The sequence below is a fragment of the Bos grunniens genome, chromosome 7 (genome assembly GCF_055505025.1).
Source record: "Bos grunniens cultivar Pamir isolate PY7600 chromosome 7, Bosgru_T2T1.0, whole genome shotgun sequence".
Taxonomy (NCBI): Eukaryota; Metazoa; Chordata; class Mammalia; order Artiodactyla; family Bovidae; genus Bos; species Bos grunniens.
In genome coordinates this window covers 26,466,049-26,484,241 of record NC_141171.1, presented here as the reverse complement: position 1 = coordinate 26,484,241, position 18,193 = coordinate 26,466,049, and the positions used below count along the sequence as shown (strand labels likewise).

The following is an 18,193-nucleotide window of genomic DNA, read 5'->3' as shown; positions in this document are numbered from 1 at the left end:
ACTCACACATGTAAATAAAAGCAGGTGAAATCCAAAGAAGGTTTATACTTCAGTTACTCGTATTGTGCCAGAGTTAATTTCCTAGACTTTATGGTTGAACCCTAGTTATGTAGGATGCTGTCACTGGAAGGAGCTGGGTTAGGGCACTGATGAACTCTGCTCTATATTGGCATCTTCTGTGAGCCGGAAATTCCTTCAAAGAAGTTAAAAGACAAATACATCATCCCTAGTTTGAATGCCCCCACAGTGACTTTCTCTTAGAAGATTCCACTCTTTAACATGGCTTGTAAATCTCAGTACAGTCTGGGCTCCCATCAGGTCTGTGATCCTCATTCCTGTTCCTTTCTGACTCTATATAGTCACTTTTCCTGGCATGTACCTTCCTTGTCTTCTTTCCCTTTCCTAATTAAATCCTGATCATCCCTTTCTGACCCCCAAGTCAAAGTCATTTTCTAGCGAACAGAATTGTTCTTGCCCTCAGAGCACATCATTCAGGCTGCAGTTCACTGTATGTTGGTGTTATTGATTGTCTCTGGGGCTGGACTGTAAGTATCCTGTTTGCTTTTGCTTACCCTCTTATTTCCAGAGGCACCAGTGTAGTGCTTGGCAAGTGGTTGACCTTCGCTGAATATTGGTAAAATGAATAAAAACTTCAAAAATGTATTTGATGTATTTAGAAGTTCTGATTTTATACTTGAAGCAGGCTTGAAAGTTTGTAATTTTTAAGGAAATTTTCTAACATTTTGTAATCCATTTTTGTCTGTTAGGAAAAATGCTCGTGGCACTTTTGCTAAAACCTGACTTTTCTAAAAGCTGAGACCTAATCATTTAGCCATTATGTTGTTTAGTTGCTGTCATGTCTGACTTGCAACCTGGTAGACTAGCCTGCCAGGCTCTCCTGTCCATGGGATTTCCTAGACAAGAATATTGGAGTGGGTTGCCATTTCCTTCTCTAGGAGATCTTCCTGACCCAGAGATCAAACCTGTTTCTCTTGGCTTGGCAGGTGGGTTGACCATTATGGGGGTACTTTTTAGAATGTAAACAAAGAAAAACTGGGACTAGGGAAGAATACTGGAGTGGCTCGCCTATTCCTTCTCTAGGGGATCTTCCCAACCCAGGGATCGAACCCACATCTTCTGCATCGGCATGTAGATTCTTTTCTCTGAGCCACCTGGGAAGTGGAGTAGCCTGTTAACAGGAGTAGCCCATGTACACTGCTTAGTGAGGAGGGAGGAAGTGTTTCAAAAATACTTTACATATTTTTGAAGTAATAGTGACTGGAATCTAGATATAAATCTAACATGCATTCCTGTGGCAGAAATTAAATTAGTAATTTACTATTTGAAATATATTGGGTAATTACATAGCTAACATAAAATTATTTCTCAATTATGAAGTAGGTGTATGAAAATGTCTCAGATTGTGCATTAAATAGTCTCACAGACTACTTTTTTAGAAATTTTGACAAATCCTTCACCTGGAAATAAGTGGCATTGTATACAGTAAAAACAGACATCTCTCTGTTGGTTATTTATTTACATTTGAGCTATGTAATTTTTATTTTATTGGCATGTAGTTGCTTTACAATGTTGTGTTAGTTTCTGCTGTACAACAAAGTGGATCAGCTCTATGAATACATATATCCCCTCCCCCTTAAACCTCCTTCCCACCCCCCTACCCCAGGCCCTCCCCTGTAGGTCATCACAGGGCCCTGAGCTGAGTTCCCTGTGTTACACTCTCCCCTCCCTATCTGTCCTACATGTGGAAGTGTGTATAGTCAGTCCTGCTCTGCAGCTTATCTCCCCCTTGCCCTCTTCCCACCCCACCACCATGCCCACATGTCTCTTCTCTGTGTCTGCATCCCTGTTCCTACCCTGCAAACAGACTCGTCTGTACCATCTTTCTAGATTTCATACATATGTGTTAATTCAGGATATTTTTCTCTTTCTAACTGACTTTACTCTGTATGACAGACTTGGGTCTATCCCCGACCCAGTTTTGTTCCTTTTTATGACTGAGTAATATTCCATTGTGTGTATGTACCCCTACATCTTCTTTATCTATTCATCTGTTGATGGCCATCTAGGTTGCTTCCATGTCCTGGCTGTTGTAAATGGTGCTGCAGTGAGCATTGGGGTGCGTGTGTATTTTGAATTACGGTTTTCTCAAGAGTATGTGCCCAAATGGTGGGATTGCTGGATCATATGTTAGTTCTATTTTTAGTTTTCTAAGGACCCTCTATACGGTTCTGCTAGAAGCTCTATCAATTTACAGTCTCATAGTGTACGAAGGTTCCCTTTTCTTCACACCCTCTCCAGCATTTATTGTTTGTAGATTTTTTGATGATGGCCGTTCTGACCAGCTGTGAGGTAATATCTCATTGTATTGATTTGCATTTCTCTAGTAATAAATGATGTTGAGCACTTTTTTATGTGTTTATTAGACATTTGTGTGTCTTCTTTGAAGAAGTGACTATTTAGGTCTTCCATCCATTTTTTGATTGGGCTGTTAATTTTTTTGATATTGATCTACATGATTTGCTTGTATATTTTGGAGATTAATCCCTTGTCCGTTGTTTCATTTGCAAATACTTTCTCCCATTCTAAGGAATGTCTTCTCATCTTGTTTATGGTTTCCTGCTTTGTAAAAGCTTTCTAAGTTTTATTAGGACCCATTTGTTTATTTTTGGTTTTATTTTTTTTAGGAGGTGGGTCAGAAAGGATCCAGCTGCATTTTATGTCAGAATGTTTTATGTTTTCCTCTTAAGAATTTTATAGTGTCTAGACTTGCATTTAGATTTTTAATCTATTTTGAGTTTATTTTTTGATGGTGTTAGGAAATGTTCTAATTTCATTCTTTTACATGTAGCTGTCCAGTTTTCCCAGCACCCTTACTGAAGAGGCTGTTTTTCTCCATTGTATCGTCCTGCCTCCTTTGTCAAAGATTAGGTGCCCATTGGTGCTTCAGGTTATCTGTAGACATTGAACTGTATTTCTGTTTTTGTGCCAGTACTGTATTGTCTTGATTAGTGCAGCTTTGGAGTACAGTCTGAAGTCACGGAGCCTGATTACTCTAGCTCACTCTTTCTCAAGATTGCTTTGGCTGTTCGGGGTCTTTTGTGTTTTCATACAAATTGTAAAAATTTTTTGTTCTAGTTCTGTGAAAAATGGCATTGGTAGTTTAAGAGAGATTGCACTGAATCTGTAGATTGCTTTGGATAATGTAATCATTTTCACAATATTGATTATTCAGACGAAGAACTTAGTACAGCTCTGCGTCTGCTTGCGTTGTCTTTGATTTCTTTCATCAGGGTCTTATAGTTTTCTGCATACAGGTCTTCTGTCTCTGCAGGTAGGTTTATTCCTAGGTGTTTTATTCTTTTTGTTACAATGGTAAATGGGATTGTTTTCTTAATTTCTCTTTCTGATCTTCCGTTGTTAGTGAGTGGAAATGCAGGAGATTTCTGTGTATTGATTTTGTACCCTGCAACTTCATTGGTTAGCTCTGGTAGTTTTCTGGTGGCATCTTTAGGATTTTCCGTGTACACTACCATGTCATCCACAGTGAGTTTTATTTCTTCTTTTCCAATTTGTATTCCTTTTATTTCTTTCTCTTCTCTGATTTCTGTGGCTAGGACATCTAGAACGAACTATGTTGAATAATATTGGCCAGAGTGGGCACCCTTGTCTTGTTTAGAGAAAAAGCTTTCAGTTTTTCACTGTTGAGAATAATGTTTGCTGTGGATTTGTCATATATGGCATTTACTGTGTTAAGGTAGGTTTGCTCTGTGCCCGTTTTCTGAAGCGTTTTTGTAATAAATGGGTATTGAAATTTGTTGGAAGCTTTTTCTGCATCTATTGAGATTTTCCTATGATTTAGCCCTTCCATTTGTTAATATTGTGTGTCACATTGATTGATTTGCATATATTGAAGAATTCTTCCATCCCTGGGATTAAACCCCACTTGATCATGGTGTGTGATCCTTTTAATGTGTGGTTGGATTCTGTTTGCTAGTATTCTGTTGAGGATTTTCGTGTCCATGTTCATCAGTGATGTTGGCCCGTAATTTTCCTTTTTGTGTGATGTCTTGGTTTTGGTATCAGTGATGGTGGCCTCATAGAATGAGTTTGGGGGTGTTCCTCCCTCTACAATTTTTTTTTTTTTTGAAGAGTTTGAGAAGGATAGGTGTTAGCTCTTCTCTAAATGCTTTATTTGCTAACTATACAAGCTAAAGCTGAAACTCCAGTACTTTGGCCACCTCATGCAAAGAGTTGACTCATTGGAAAGGACTCTGATGCTGGGAGGGATTGGGGGCAGGAGGAGAAGGGGATGACAGAGGATGAGATGGCTGGATGGCATCACTGACTCGATGGACGTGAGTCTGAGTGAACTCCGGGAGTTGGTGATGGACAGGGAGGCCTGGTGTGCTGCGATTCATGGGGTCGCAAAGAGTTGGACACAACTGAGCGACTGAACTGAACTGATACAAGGTTTAAAAGTATACTTTTTATTACTGTGTAATCTTTATTACATTTTAATATTTTTACAGTTGTACTGAAATTGAAAAATGATGGAAGAAAGTGGAATAGAGACAACACCACCTGGGACCCCCCCACCGAATTCTGGGGGCCTGGCTTCTGCTGCGCTCTCCTCCTCCCCGGCTCCTTTAGGTATGTGCAGTTGTCTAGCATCAGTGGGTTTTGAGGAGAGTCAGGATACTGTCGTCTTTTCTCAGAGTCTTTTAACAAAAGCCTAGAGACATACCTCAGAGATACTGTGAGTTCAGTTCCAGAACACTGCAGTAAAGCAAGTCACATGATTTTTTTTATTTCCTAGTGCATATAGAAATTACGATTGCACTATACTGTAGTCTATTAAGTGTGTAGTAGATTATGCCTATGTCTAAAAAGAAAACAATGTACCCACTTCAAAATGTACCCACTTCAATTACATACTTTGCTAAAGCATTGCTTTAAAATGCTGGCTATCATCTGGGCATTCAGCAAGTTGTAATCTTTTTGCAGTGCCAAAGATCAGTGATCATGCATCACCATAACAAATACAATAATAATGTGAAATGTGAAATATTTTGAGTGGTACCAGAATGTCACACAGAGACACAAAGAACAAATGCTGCCAGGTAAAACGGCACCGATAGACTTGCTTGACATAAGGTTTGCTGCAAACCTTCAATTTGTAAAATGAAGCAAAATAACGTGAGGTGTGCCTATATATTAAAACTTTTGTAATCTTTGCCAGGATGAAGGTAAATAGCCTTTTTTATTTAAGCCCAAAGGCAGAAAACATCTTTGTTTTGCTTTAATTTTTATTTTTTGTTTTCAGATTAACTAGAAATCATCTTTGTTATGACAGAAATATCCTAAAAAGCGCATTAGCTTTGTCTAATGTTCTGTGACTTCGTGGAGATTAACCTTCTGACCAAAGTTTTTGAGCCCTAAATTGTGAGGTTTTATGCTCGTATTAGCAGAGATGAAAAGCAGGTCTGTTGTATTAAAAGCACAACAAAACAAACAGAAACACAAAGATGTGCAATACCATAACTTAATTTTATAAGCAGCAGGTCTGCTTTTACTGATGGGAATTGAAAGTCATTTGCACTCAGTCATACTCATGTATTGTTAATTATGTATTTAAAGATAACTCTTGGGAATAGGGTCTGTTAAATTTAAAAATTTCCCAAGATGGTAATAAGAGACTTTGAAAACTAAGTGAAAAGCATGTCACTGACGTGTGATTTTCCCTCCCCTCTTTCCTAGCCGCAGCCAGCACCTTCTCTTCTCCAAGCGCCTCCTCTGTGCAGAGCCTGCCGCCTCAGGTGTACTCCACCCCGCAGCCTTCCCTGCCTCCTGTGCAGCCTGCGGCACCCTTGCCCTTTGTGCCATCTTCACCAGTTCCTTCCGTTCCTCCGCTCGTTACCTCTCTGCCACCTCCTGCTTCTCCACCTACGGCTGCTGCCTTCAGTCATCCTCCTCTATCCCACTTCCCGCCTTCCACCTCTGCCCCAAACACTCTCTTATCCGCACCCCCTTCGGGTCCTCCTACTTCGGGGTTCTCTGTTGGCTCAACTTACGACATTACGAGGGGACATGCAGGAAGAGCTCCACAGACACCCCTGATGCCATCGTTTTCTGCACCTCCAGTGACAGGTATTCTCTCATTGACACTTTGAAACAGGTGGCTGGCTATAGGGAATGTATTATCTGTTTTTGTTTTTTTTTTAAACAGCTTTATCGAGGTGTAATTCCCATACAATTCACTTTCACGTGTACAGTTTAATAGTTGTTACTATATTTACCAAGTTGTGCAGCCATCACCACAATTTTAGAACCTTTTAATCACCCCCAAAGAAACTGCACACCTGTTAGCAGTCACTCCATACATCTCCCAATCCTCATGGTTCTCAGAACCACTAATCTACTTTCTGTCTCTGTAGATTTGCTTGTTTTGGACATTTCACATAAATGGACTTGTATTAATATGTAGTCTTTTGTGACAGGCCACCTTCACTTAGTGTGATGTTTTCAAGATTCATCCGTGTTGTAACAGGTGTCAGAGCATTCTTCCTTTCTAGGACTGGATTATATGCCATTGTATGGATATACCATGTTTTTATTTATTCATCAGTTGGTAAACTGTTGGGTTGTTTCCACTTTGTGGCTATGGTGAGTTTCATAATATGGCTATTATGAACCTTGGTGTGCAAGTTTTACATGGAAATGTTTTCATTTCTCTTGAGTATGTACCTAGGTTCAGAATTGCTGAGTTTTTTTTTTTTCCTGAAGGGCTTCATTTTTTTTTCTAAATAAATTGAAGTAAAGTTGCTTTTAACATTGTGTTAGTTTCAGGTATACAGCATAGTTACTCAGTTATACATATATCTATATCTATTCTTTTTCAGATTCTTTTCCATTATAGGTTATTACAAGATATTGAGTAGAGTTCCCTGTGCTATACAGTAGGTTCTTGTTATTTATCTGTTATATATATATAGTAATGTTTTTCTGTTAATCCCAAACTCCTAATTTATCCCCTCCTCTTCGCCTTTGATAACCATCAGTTTTTTAATTTTTAGTATGTCTGTGAGTTTGTGTTGTGAATAAGTTCATTTGCGTCATGTTTTTAAATTCCACATATAAGTAATAACGTGATATTTGTCTTTGTCTAATTTACTTCACTTAGTATGATAATTTCTAGGTTCATCCATGTTGCTGCAAATGGCATTATTTCATTCTTTCTTTATGGCTGAGTAATATCCCATTGTGTATACATATACCACATCTATTGAATCATCTGTTGATGGACATTTAGGTTGCTTCCGTGTCTTGGCTTATGTAAATAGTGCTGCTGTTGGGATGCATGTCAGAATTGCTGACTTTAGTACAACTATCAGACTATTGTCTAAAGCAGCTGCACCATTCATTTTACTTTCTTAGCAGCAGTAAAGGAGGGTTCTTGTTACTCTGCATGAATGTTTTATTCCCTTTGATTTTCAGAGCTTTCTATTTTCATTTAAAGTATTAAAATAAAATTGATGTTACTTAATATATGATTTTTATATGATATAAAACTTAGAACATGGTTAGTATGTGAAAGCAAAAGTCGCTCAGTTGTGTCTGACTCTGTGACCCCATGGACTGTAGAGTCCATGGAATTCTCCAGGCCAGAATGCTGAAGTGGGTAGCGTTTCCCGTCTCCAGGGGAATCTTCCCAATGCAGGGATCCAGTCCAGGTCTGCGTTGCAGGCAGATTCTTTACCAGCTGAGCCACGAAGGAAGGGAAATGTAAGACAAAATTACAAAATTTTGTCCTAACATTTTGTGCGGTTATAGAGAAACACCAAGGTGAAGTCTGAGTTTAGCTTTACTTAAAAATTATCAGAACTGAACAATCCAGGGAGTAGTTTTATTTAGCCATGTAAAAGTTCAAAATCAAGTAAGTGTATGTACCGTAAGTTGGTGGTGTCGGACTATTTTATTTTCTAGGTCAAGAACACCTAGAAATGGCTATTCTTTGGCTTCCCTGGAATGGTTGTTGGAAATCAGTATTAAAACTTCATCCTGTCATATTCTTCCTATTGTTTCTCTAATTTTAGGAAAAGAAACAACTTTGTTGTGATTTTTTTTTTTTTAATCCAATTTGGATTATCTACTTTAACAAACATTTTTGCAGAGTGCAGGTATGACACCCATGTGTATGTATATGTGGATTTTCTTTTTTAGTTAAAATATTGTATATGGATATGTTTACTAATTTTTATTTTCATTTTGTGTAATGAGCTTGAGTGCTTACATCAGCTATTTTTATGCCTTAAGGAGAATCAGGCTGTAGCTGTTTGCGTCCATGTGCTACATTGGGCAAACATGAAGTACTTTTGGGTATATTTTTTTGTCCATTTTCAGGGCACTAGATAATAAGCCTAAGAAGAAGGAAAGAAATTTCTTTTTTGGAGTTTGTATAATTTAGGTGATTCTTTGAATTCATATCTCAGTGTTGAAATGCCTGAGTGTATAGTAACATGATTAAAGCTATTTTGAACTACTCATTTCATATGTTGTAGCATCTTTTTTATAGGAGATATTTTATGAAATAAATTACATATGTTAACATTTTTGCCATTAACTAGGTATTTTGCCAACTCCTATTACTCAGCAAGCTGGTTTGACATCTGTGGCACAGGGAACTGGAACCACATCAGCCATCACTTTCCCAGAGGAGCAGGAAGACCCTAGAATTGGTAGAGGTCAGGATGAAGCTTCAGCTGGTGGACTCTGGGGTTTTATTAAGGTAAGGGGTATTTACTTTAAAAACCGTGTGTAAGTTTTTAATTATAAAACTTAAGAGAATTTTGAAAATAAAAAAGAATAGTATAAGGAAAAATCATTGTAAAATATCTTTTTAGTCTTATTACACTTTTTCTGGGCTTCCCTGATAGCTCAGTTGGTAAAGAATCTGCCTGCCATGCAGGAGACCCCGGTTTGATTCCTTGGTCCAGAAGGTCCGCTAGAGGAGGGATAGGCTACCCACTCCAGTATTCTTGGGCTTCCCTTGTGGCTCAGCTGGTAAAGATTCCACCTGCCATGCGGGAGACCTGGGCTCGATTCCTGGGTTGGGAAGGATCCCCTGGAGAAGGGAAAGGCTACCCACTCCAGTATTCTGGCCTGGAGAATTCCATGGACTGTATAGTCTATGGGGTTGCAAAGAGTCGAACATGACTGAGTGCCTTTCACTTTCACTATTCTTTTTCTGTAGTTCCTCTTAGTCTTCTGGATGTGCATATCTAGGTAGATATATCTCTTTAATTAAAAGCAAAGTGGAGTAGGGACATGTGGACACAATTTTGTGTCTTTCGTGTATCTTTACTTAGTGATCATGAACATCTTCCCAGCCATAAAATATTCTTCAGTCTACTTTGCCCAGCATGTTATTCATTGCATTTATTTCCCATGTTTTATTTCACTAACCTGTTATTGGCTTTTTCTGGTTGTAATTCTTATTAATAAAATTATGATGAGCCTCTTGTATGCAAATCTTTGTGTACCTCTGCTTTATCAGAGTTAATTCCTAATAAATGTCAGTGTGAACATTTTAAAAACTACAGATATATATTGCTCTCCAGGTAAATTAGAACACCCCGCTGTAAGATCTTTCACTTGCGAGAAGTGATTATTAATTGAAATATAGTATTTTCTAATTTGATAGGCAAATAATACCTTGTTTAAATTTACATTACTTTGTTACTGAATTTGAGTTTTTTTTAAACTGTGATTTTTGACCATTTGTATTTTTCTTTTGTGAAGTCTGTATTCATATTCTTTGCCCAGTTTTGAATTGGGATTACTTTCTTTAGTGACTTCATAAGAACTCTTAATATTTTATTTTATGCTGTCATACATTGCCATATTCTCCATTTTTATCATACATTTCAACTTTATTATGCTTTATTGACACAAAATCTTCTAAATTTTTGGGAGTCATTTATATGAGTTTTTTTAAATGATAAAAATGACCTTTACCTACTACATTTTGATAATTGTTTTTTTATGATTTCTTTTAATTTTCTTATGGCAGTATTTTTTTTACCATACCATTTGATATAGCTGATACTTTATTATGGAGGTGGAAATCAAACTTACTTTTTTCCCAACCACTTAATCGAGTATTCTAAAATCATATCCCAGTGATTTGATATGTCACCTTCATCTTAGTTACTAAATTGTGTGTGATAATGTCAGTTAGTGGGCTCTGTATTTTATTCCACTGCTCTGCCTGTCCTTGCAGCAGTACCACACTATTTTAATAATTGTAACTGTTTGTTACATTAATATTTATTGAAAGCCTACTCTGTGCTGAGGTGGGGATTGGAGTATCTGTTGAGTCAGATAGAAAGGTGGGTTCTCAGTCTTTGCATTCTTAAAGACAGATCAGCACTTGATTGTATAAGTTTTCTGTTTTTCTCTTCAAAATTTTTCTGTACTGGTATTTTCCATTTATTTTTCTTAACCACTTTCTTAAATGATTCCAAAGTCACTTTGTCAATCAAGTTCCCTTCAGTAGTCTGAGGGTTTGGTTGCAATTTGATTATACGTTAAACATATTTTTTGATTGTTAGGTAGTTAAGCTGATTTACAGCATTTGAGCTTTATGTATTAGAAAGATGGCATTTTTTCTAAGCTTGCTTCTATCACTTTGTGCTTTTTAAACGTTTTCTTTGTGTAGGAACTATCACTTCTTTTTCTTGTTAAGAGCCTGTGTTTGCATGTCAATTACCAGTTGTAATAGTTCAGCTGTACAGATTTTGTAAATAACTCTTCTAATGTTCAGCATAAGATGAGTTGACAGTCTTAAATATCAATGTTATGAAGACATTTTTGTTTTGAATCACCTTAGTTTAATGGTAGTTGAGACAGGTGGAATCATGGCCTGTTAACCAGATGCCATCTCAGGAGGCATTGCTCCCTCTAAGTCTATTTGACTGTGGGAGAAGCATAGATGAAAGGAACTCCTCAGATCTGGTTCTTTCTATCTACTAGTGTGGTTTTAAGAATTCAGAGGAATAGGTCTGACTTTTTTAAAAGTGAGAGTTTGGGAACAAGACAAATAGGAAGTAGGAAAAAAGAAAACTTTCATAGAATATAAAATATTATATATTAAAGTAATAAGTAATTTTTCTGGGAAGTAAAGATAAATTGTTTTTACTATTAGGGAACAAAATATGAGTCTTTGGAGAAACACTTGATTACAGTCTTTATTTGGGACCCTAATGGACAAGTTTTGCCTAGTCTTTTATATAGATAACTAATAATGAAATGAAGTAAAAATATATGTTTACATAGAAATGAAATTAACATATGTGCATACACATATGCTTATATACAATAAACATACTTTCAAGGTCAGTGCTGCTTGAAATGGGGTCTGTTGGTTGCTGTCAATCCACAATGAGATAAAGAGAAGTTGAGAGGAAGTGTTTTGAAATTTCATAGCAATTTAACATTGCCATAACCTTATTTTTCTTACACTTTAGAGAAGCATAGGTCTGCAGTGCATTGGAAAATTAAAGTTTGTTTCACCGTCACAGTGATTTTTGCTTAGAATGTGTATTCACATGTTAATTTGTTCTGTGCAGGGTGTGGCTGGGAACCCTATGGTGAAATCTGTGCTCGATAAAACAAAACATTCGGTAGAAAGCATGATTACAACGCTGGACCCTGGCATGGCTCCGTATATCAGTATGTACTTAAACTAGAGCAGCATCTGCCACGTAAAGTATGTGCTCATGTCAGCCACTGAGTGTAATCTTATAGGTCTTATAATCAGTGGCAATCCTGTGTTCTTACGTTGATTGTTAGTCTTGGTGCTTTTAATTCATGTTTTCCTTAGTCATTAAAATTTTTGAAAACGTCACAGCATGAACTTTGCAGGAGTAAAAATTTGAATTATTAGTATACTTGCTGATTTTAATTATAAATATGGTTAGTGTTGCTTTATATGGATTTTACTATCACTATTGACATTTGAAGTGTTGCTTTGTTCATATTTGGCTTTTGACATTTCTTCAGTTATCTACTTTAATTACATGTGGTTATGTGTAACTCAGGAATAAACTTTTTAGAGGCTGTTAATCTGTTTACTAATAATATCTCATTACTGAGGTTTGCTAGGGAAGCTATTTTAATTTTAACCACCTTAGAACCCTCATTACCAAGAATTTTCCAGATGGTTAATGTACATATCCAATAAGTGAAATAACATAATCTCTCAGCAGGATTTATGACCAATTATTAGTAAATCTATTGAAGATAATAATTTAGTGGCCAAAGCTGTGCACCAGGTACTTGAACAGAGATTTTTCAGTAGCAATAAAAAGTTAATAACTTTCTCAAGTCTTGAGTCTCTTGATAATTGACTGTCTAGTAAATGTCAAAAGACAAGACCTACTAATGGTAAGTACCATTTATTAAATATGATCTGCCAGATACTAATTCTCATAAGAGATCTGCAAGCTAGGTGTTATTTTCCTCAAGTTTTAGATGAGGAACTTGTGTTCGGAGAAATTTATTATTATTCCCTGTCATACAACTTGGTGGAGCTAACAGCCACTTTGCTTCCCTTTAAGTAGAAAATTGAATCAAAGAATTCAGCTGAATTAGTCTCTGTGTTTCTAATTGTCACGATTTAGAATGGGACCCTACCATATATATTGATTTTATATATTCATAGTAATCAAGTTTGATATAATTTGTAGTATATATATTCTTTTCACAGGATCTTATTTTTAATGAGAAAAAAAAAGAATTAGCATTTTTGGAGCTCTTGTTGTTTTAATGGGTATTGTGTTAGACCCATTACCTATTTGAAGCATTTACCTTTTTAATCCTTAGAGCAAGCTCTGTGAGGTGGCAGGAATTTTTCTACAAGGAAACAAGCTCCGTGACTTCCCCAAGGTAACAGAGCTAGTAAATGATAAAATCGGGACTCAAACCCAAGAGTTTCTTCAGGCCTAGTACTCTGCATGACATCTAGAAAAAGGAAAAAAAAAAGAGAGATACAAAATGAAATTTCTATTATTAGCAGATAAAAAGCAGTAAGACTTGAGTGTGAAAAAGCTATTGACAGCAAAAACTAGACCATTTGGATCTAACAAAACTCTAGTGGAACTTAACCATCTTTTTATACAAATATTTTAGAAATCACTATAACAATTTTAAATGTATCAAGGAAGCATAGGAACTATTAGAAATGGATTTTAACACAGTTTAGGTTTCTACACTTTTTTTAATGAGCTGTCTTTATAATCATTAAAAGTGACATGAGTCATCACAAAGTGAACAGCTTTTTGAGCTGAAGCCTAATGGAACAGTACTTTGCTTGGGTCAAGAGCTATATCCCACATGGAGGGGAAAAAAAGACATATTCTTTTTCTTTCCTATGTAACCCATTGCTTTTAGGTTTTGATGACTTAAATTCCAATAAAGATGGGATCTGTGGAACATTATTCCAATCAGGAAAAAGTCCATAATAAAAAGCTCAGATATTTGGAAAATACTTTAAACTGCTCCAAAAGACACTTACTAAGGAACAGCATAGTGTTTCAAGAGCAAAATGTTTCACAGCTTTTTTGAGAAATCTCAGAACAAGATGTTAGATGACAGGGTGAAGTGTGTGTGCTTACTTCACATGGTAGAGTCAAAATGTACAGGCCTAGGGTGGAGTCCTGATATCATTGCTAAGTAGCTGTGTTACCTTGGGCAAGACCTTGTTGGCCTCAGTTTCTCAGCCAATTAAAAGGTTAATCTATATCTTACGTCGTTTTGCCAGGTTGGTACTAATTATGTCATAAAATGTTAGTGCATGTAGTAATTACGAGAATTTCATTAATTTGAATTTTTCTTCTGGTCTTTTTAGAATCTGGAGGTGAACTGGATATTGTAGTGACCTCGAATAAAGAAGTAAAAGTTGCTGCCGTCCGAGATGCCTTCCAGGAGGTCTTCGGCCTCGCTGTGGTTCTAGGGGAAGCCGGGCAGTCCAACATTGCCCCACAGCCAGTGGGCTACGCAGCGGGATTAAAAGTGAGTAATAGAGCATCTGTTTAGGATATGGAAACTGCTGGCTTATTTTTTCATAATTCTGATGATAATTCTATGGTCTCTGTGGAGTTGTTGGGTTTTTACATACTGAAATACTGATTTGGTTTTTAATTGGACAACTCTCTAGTGTTACAACGATAGTGGAATTTTAAAGAAACCTAAAAATATGTTTTGATTATTGGGAGCAGGGTTTTAAATCTGGCGAGTCCCCCTTTTCTCTTGTACTTGGTAAGAGGAACTCAGCCACTCACCGAAAAATCTTTCTTAGCTTGCTTACTTTGAGTCTTCTCTTTCTTTGTCCTTTTAACTGATTTACCTTAGAGACCCAACTACCTGGCAAGTTATAGGCACAATGCCTGTGTATAACCAGAGTGTGCCAGGGTCTCACCAGCATGTAGAAACCTATTAAATCTTATAACGCACTCACCAAAAGTAAGACACTGCTGTACTTTTTGGTAAAGGAAGATGACCTTGTGATTGCGTCTGCAGGTGTCTATAATCCTTATATAATAGTGGCAGATGATAGAATGGCTTATTTTGAAGACAGATTTCATACACTTGCATACTCACACCTCCACTTGAATCACACATACTTGGTCTTCTGGCCTATAATCATTAAAAACAAACAAACAAAAAACTGTCGGTTATCCAAACCAATCCTATTACCATACTAGACATAGTCCCCCCTAGCCTTCTAGGTGCTAAGTTCCGAGAGTTCTGCCCTCCCTCTCATACATGTTTTATCATCACCATCAGTATACAGACATGCAAGAACAAGTGAACAGTTCATCAGCGTACAAACACTGCTCCCACCTTAAAAAGAAAAACCAAAGAAAACCTTAGTTTTTTTACCCCTGTTTCCCCATCACCTCCTACCTTAGCTTTTTGCTTCATTTTGCAGCAAAACTTCCAGAGTTATCAACACTTTTATCTCTAGTTCTTTGCTTCATATTGTCTTAACAGTCCCTTCAGTCAGGGTGTCACCTCCCACCACTCCACTGAGGATGTGCTCTCAAGGTCACCAGTGTAGTTCCATCTTCTTTGCTCTAGCATGGGCTTTAAGACTCCTCCGTAATGTCTTTATGCTCACAGATGCCACGCTTGGTTTCCTCCCTGCCTCTCTAGTTCCTTTCTGCTTTCTTTGTCGGTGCCTCCTTTTCTCCGCAGCCTCTTGATGATCTCTGTCCCCTCTTCTGTGTTCACTGTCCTGATGATCTCATCCAGTCCCATGGCTTTGAATAGCCGCTGTGTGCTGACAGATTTGAGTTTATGTCTCCAGCATAGACCTCTCATGTAAACTAGGTTTATATAAAAGTTGCCTTTTTGACACCTTCACCTGAATGTCTCAATACATCTAGTCCTCAACTACTTTTCTTTCCTTCTGATCTGTTTCCCCAAGATTTCTCCATCTCAGTTGATGACATCTGTGTCCTTCCATTTTCTCAGGTGAGAAACCTGGAGTCATCCTTGACTTCTCTCCTTACCCATGTCCAACTCTTCAAGAAATCTTGTTCACTATACGTTCAAAATACATCCAGCATCTGACTGCTTGTCAGTGTCTTCATTGCCCCCACCCTGGGTAAAGCCATCACAAGGTCTTGCTGAAATCTTGCATTCACCTTCTAACAGGTCGTCAGTTTCTACCCTTGTAGCCCTGTAGGTTATCTTCAACAGAGGAGCCAGGATAATTCTTTCAGCACACTAGGTCAACTTTTCAGAACTTTGTTTCCCTTAGTATAAAAATCCAAATTTCTTACCGTGCTTTCCACAGCACCATATGACCTGGCTGAATTGGCCTTTTTTTTTTTTTTTTCCCTGATTGAAGTATAGTTGATTTTCATTGTTCCTGGTGTATAGCAAAATAATTCAGTTATACCATATATATGTGTGTGTGTATTCTCTTTTAGATTCTTTTCCATTATAGGTTATTAGAAGATATTGAGTATAGTTCCCTGTGCTATACAGTAGGTTCTTATTGTTTATTTGTTTTGTATATATATAGTGTGTATCTGCTAATCCCAAAATGAAAGTGAAAGTGAAGTCAGTTGTGTCTAACTCTTTGTGACCCCATGGACTGTAGCCTACCAGGCTCCTCAGTCCATGGGATTTTCCAGGCAAGAGTACTGGAGTGGGCTGCCATTTCTTTCTCCAAGGGATCTTCCCAATCCAGGGATCAAACCTGGGTCTCCTGCATTGCATACAGACACTTCACCATCTGAGCCACCAGGGAAGTCTAATCCCAAACTCCTAATTTATTCTGCATCCCCTTTCTTCTTTGGTAACCATAAGTTTGTTTTCTGTATCTGTGAATCTGTTTCTGTTTTGTAAATAAGTTCATTTGTACTTTTTTTTTTAATTTCACATAAGCAATATCATGTTTGTCTTTCTCTGATTTACTTCACTTCATGTCATAATCTTTTAGGTCTGTCATTTTGCTGCAAATGGCAGTGCCACATCTTATTTATCCATTCATCTATTGATGACCATTGGGGTGTATGTATCTTTTCAAGATAGAGTGTTTTTGTCTTTTCCAGATATATGCCCAGGAGTGGGGTTGCTGAATCACATGGTAATGCTGTTTGTAAGTTTTTTAGGAAGCCTCCCTACTATTCTCACAGTGGCAACACCAGTGGCCTTCTGTTGTTCCTCTGGCTTCGTCTCTAGTCTTCCCCCTTGCTCCCTCCATGCCAGCTGTATTGGCCTCCTTGCAGGTCTTATCCTTGTCTAACAGGCTGCTCTCTTGCAGCCTTTCCACTAGCTCTCTGTGAGACACTTTTCTCACATACCTACTTGGTTGACTCCCTGACCTCCTCCTAGTCCTCAAGTCTTCCCTGTGCAGCGAGGCCTGTCCTGACTGCCTGGTTTAGTACTGCAGGCTGCTGCCACTGATCCTGCACTCCTGATCCCTCTAACCCTCCTTTTTGTTTTTCCTCCTATAGCATTCAGCATTTTCTGATCTACTATATAATTTATATTATTTTTATTTTTAATGCTTTTTTTCCCACTAGAATTTAAGTTCTACAGGAGCATAGATCTTTGTTTTATTTATAGATATGAACTCTTAGAATACTGCCTTGTTTTGTTTTTTTTTTTAATGAATATCTAGCAGCCTTATTGAGGTAATTTGGTATCGAGCCACAAACAGTACAATTGAAAGTGCTAGGGTAAACTTTTAAAAGTAATTTTCTCAACTAAACAGTCTAATGCAAAAGACGTTTTCACTCTGGGAGCTGTTTCAAACTTTGGGGTAAACAAACCTTACCAGAACAGATATTTCCCTTAAGAGAGCTCTAGCTGCCCGTCTGCTGCCATGCTGTGATAGTGCCTTTGCCATCAGACAGCACACTGTCTTCACACTTGTCTCTGTGCACTTCTGGTGAGACACAAAGACTCTGCAAGGTCGAGGTAGACCCAGAGAGTTTTTAGGAACTCAGCTTCTCCTTCCTCGGTTTCCACATGTGTTCTTTCCTAAAATGTTCTGACTGAATACGTACTTGTAATGGAATCTCCTTTCTCATCTCCTCTTTATAAGCTCTGCCCTCTCCCAGTAGAAAATAAAGACATATCTCATGTCCCCAGATTACCTCAGAACATTAAATCCTCCCGAGTGTCATCCAAAGGGACAATTCCAAATAACGTTTTGGATGTTATGGACGCAAATGACACAGTGACTCAGTAAAATCTTCTGGCAAGTCATGTGGTTTCTGATTGTTCTGGAAAAAAACAGAAAAAGGACCAGATAAAGTTGTCAGCTGATAAGTCGTTAATACTTTCTAATGATAGATCACTACATGATTTTTGGAATGTAACTCAGAATTTCATGGTTTTTAAGGCTTGAGTCTTCAATATTTTGTTGTGCTAAATATCATTACATCAAAGATATTTCAGATAACTAGATACTGAACTTGAAAGGCTGATGGAGATTTTTTTCTGTAAAAACCTAATTTTATGAACATAATTTAGTTTATGTTGTGATTTTGCTATTATTTGACAGATTTGTTTTAGTATTGGTTTTTGCCCTTCAAATTTAGACATCGTTTCCTTTTCCACAGTCTTTAATACAAGCTTCAAATTCATTGAAACT

At 37.5% G+C, this 18,193-nt stretch overlaps 2 protein-coding genes across 6 annotated transcripts in view; one reads left to right on the top strand and one right to left on the bottom strand.

Moving 5' to 3' along the window:
• Window positions 1-18,193, top strand: part of PRRC1 (proline rich coiled-coil 1) — a 114,353-nt gene that overhangs the window by 73,234 nt on the left and 22,926 nt on the right. For all 4 annotated transcript variants that reach the window (XM_086410499.1, XM_086410498.1, XM_086410500.1 and 1 more), the window contains exons 2-6: window positions 4,551-4,671; window positions 5,779-6,168; window positions 8,646-8,806; window positions 11,649-11,751; window positions 13,928-14,091. In XM_086410499.1, coding sequence (XP_086266625.1) covers window positions 4,569-4,671; window positions 5,779-6,168; window positions 8,646-8,806; window positions 11,649-11,751; window positions 13,928-14,091 — 921 coding nt within the window. In that variant the 5' untranslated portion in view covers window positions 4,551-4,568. The remainder of the gene's footprint in view (window positions 1-4,550; window positions 4,672-5,778; window positions 6,169-8,645; window positions 8,807-11,648; window positions 11,752-13,927; window positions 14,092-18,193) is intronic.
• LOC147368940 (uncharacterized) overlaps window positions 11,655-18,193 on the bottom strand; it is a 509,652-nt gene continuing 503,113 nt past the window's right edge. Inside the window, exons 8-10 of one of the 2 annotated variants that reach the window (XR_015166931.1) lie at window positions 17,694-17,822; window positions 14,537-14,715; window positions 11,655-13,041 (exon numbers count right to left, since the gene is read on the bottom strand). Coding sequence is in view for 1 of the 2 variants with exons in the window: in XM_086410507.1 (XP_086266633.1) it covers window positions 17,720-17,822 (103 nt within the window). In the remaining variant the exon portion in view is untranslated. The remainder of the gene's footprint in view (window positions 13,042-14,536; window positions 14,716-17,693; window positions 17,823-18,193) is intronic. The other variant, XM_086410507.1, reaches the window with a different exon arrangement.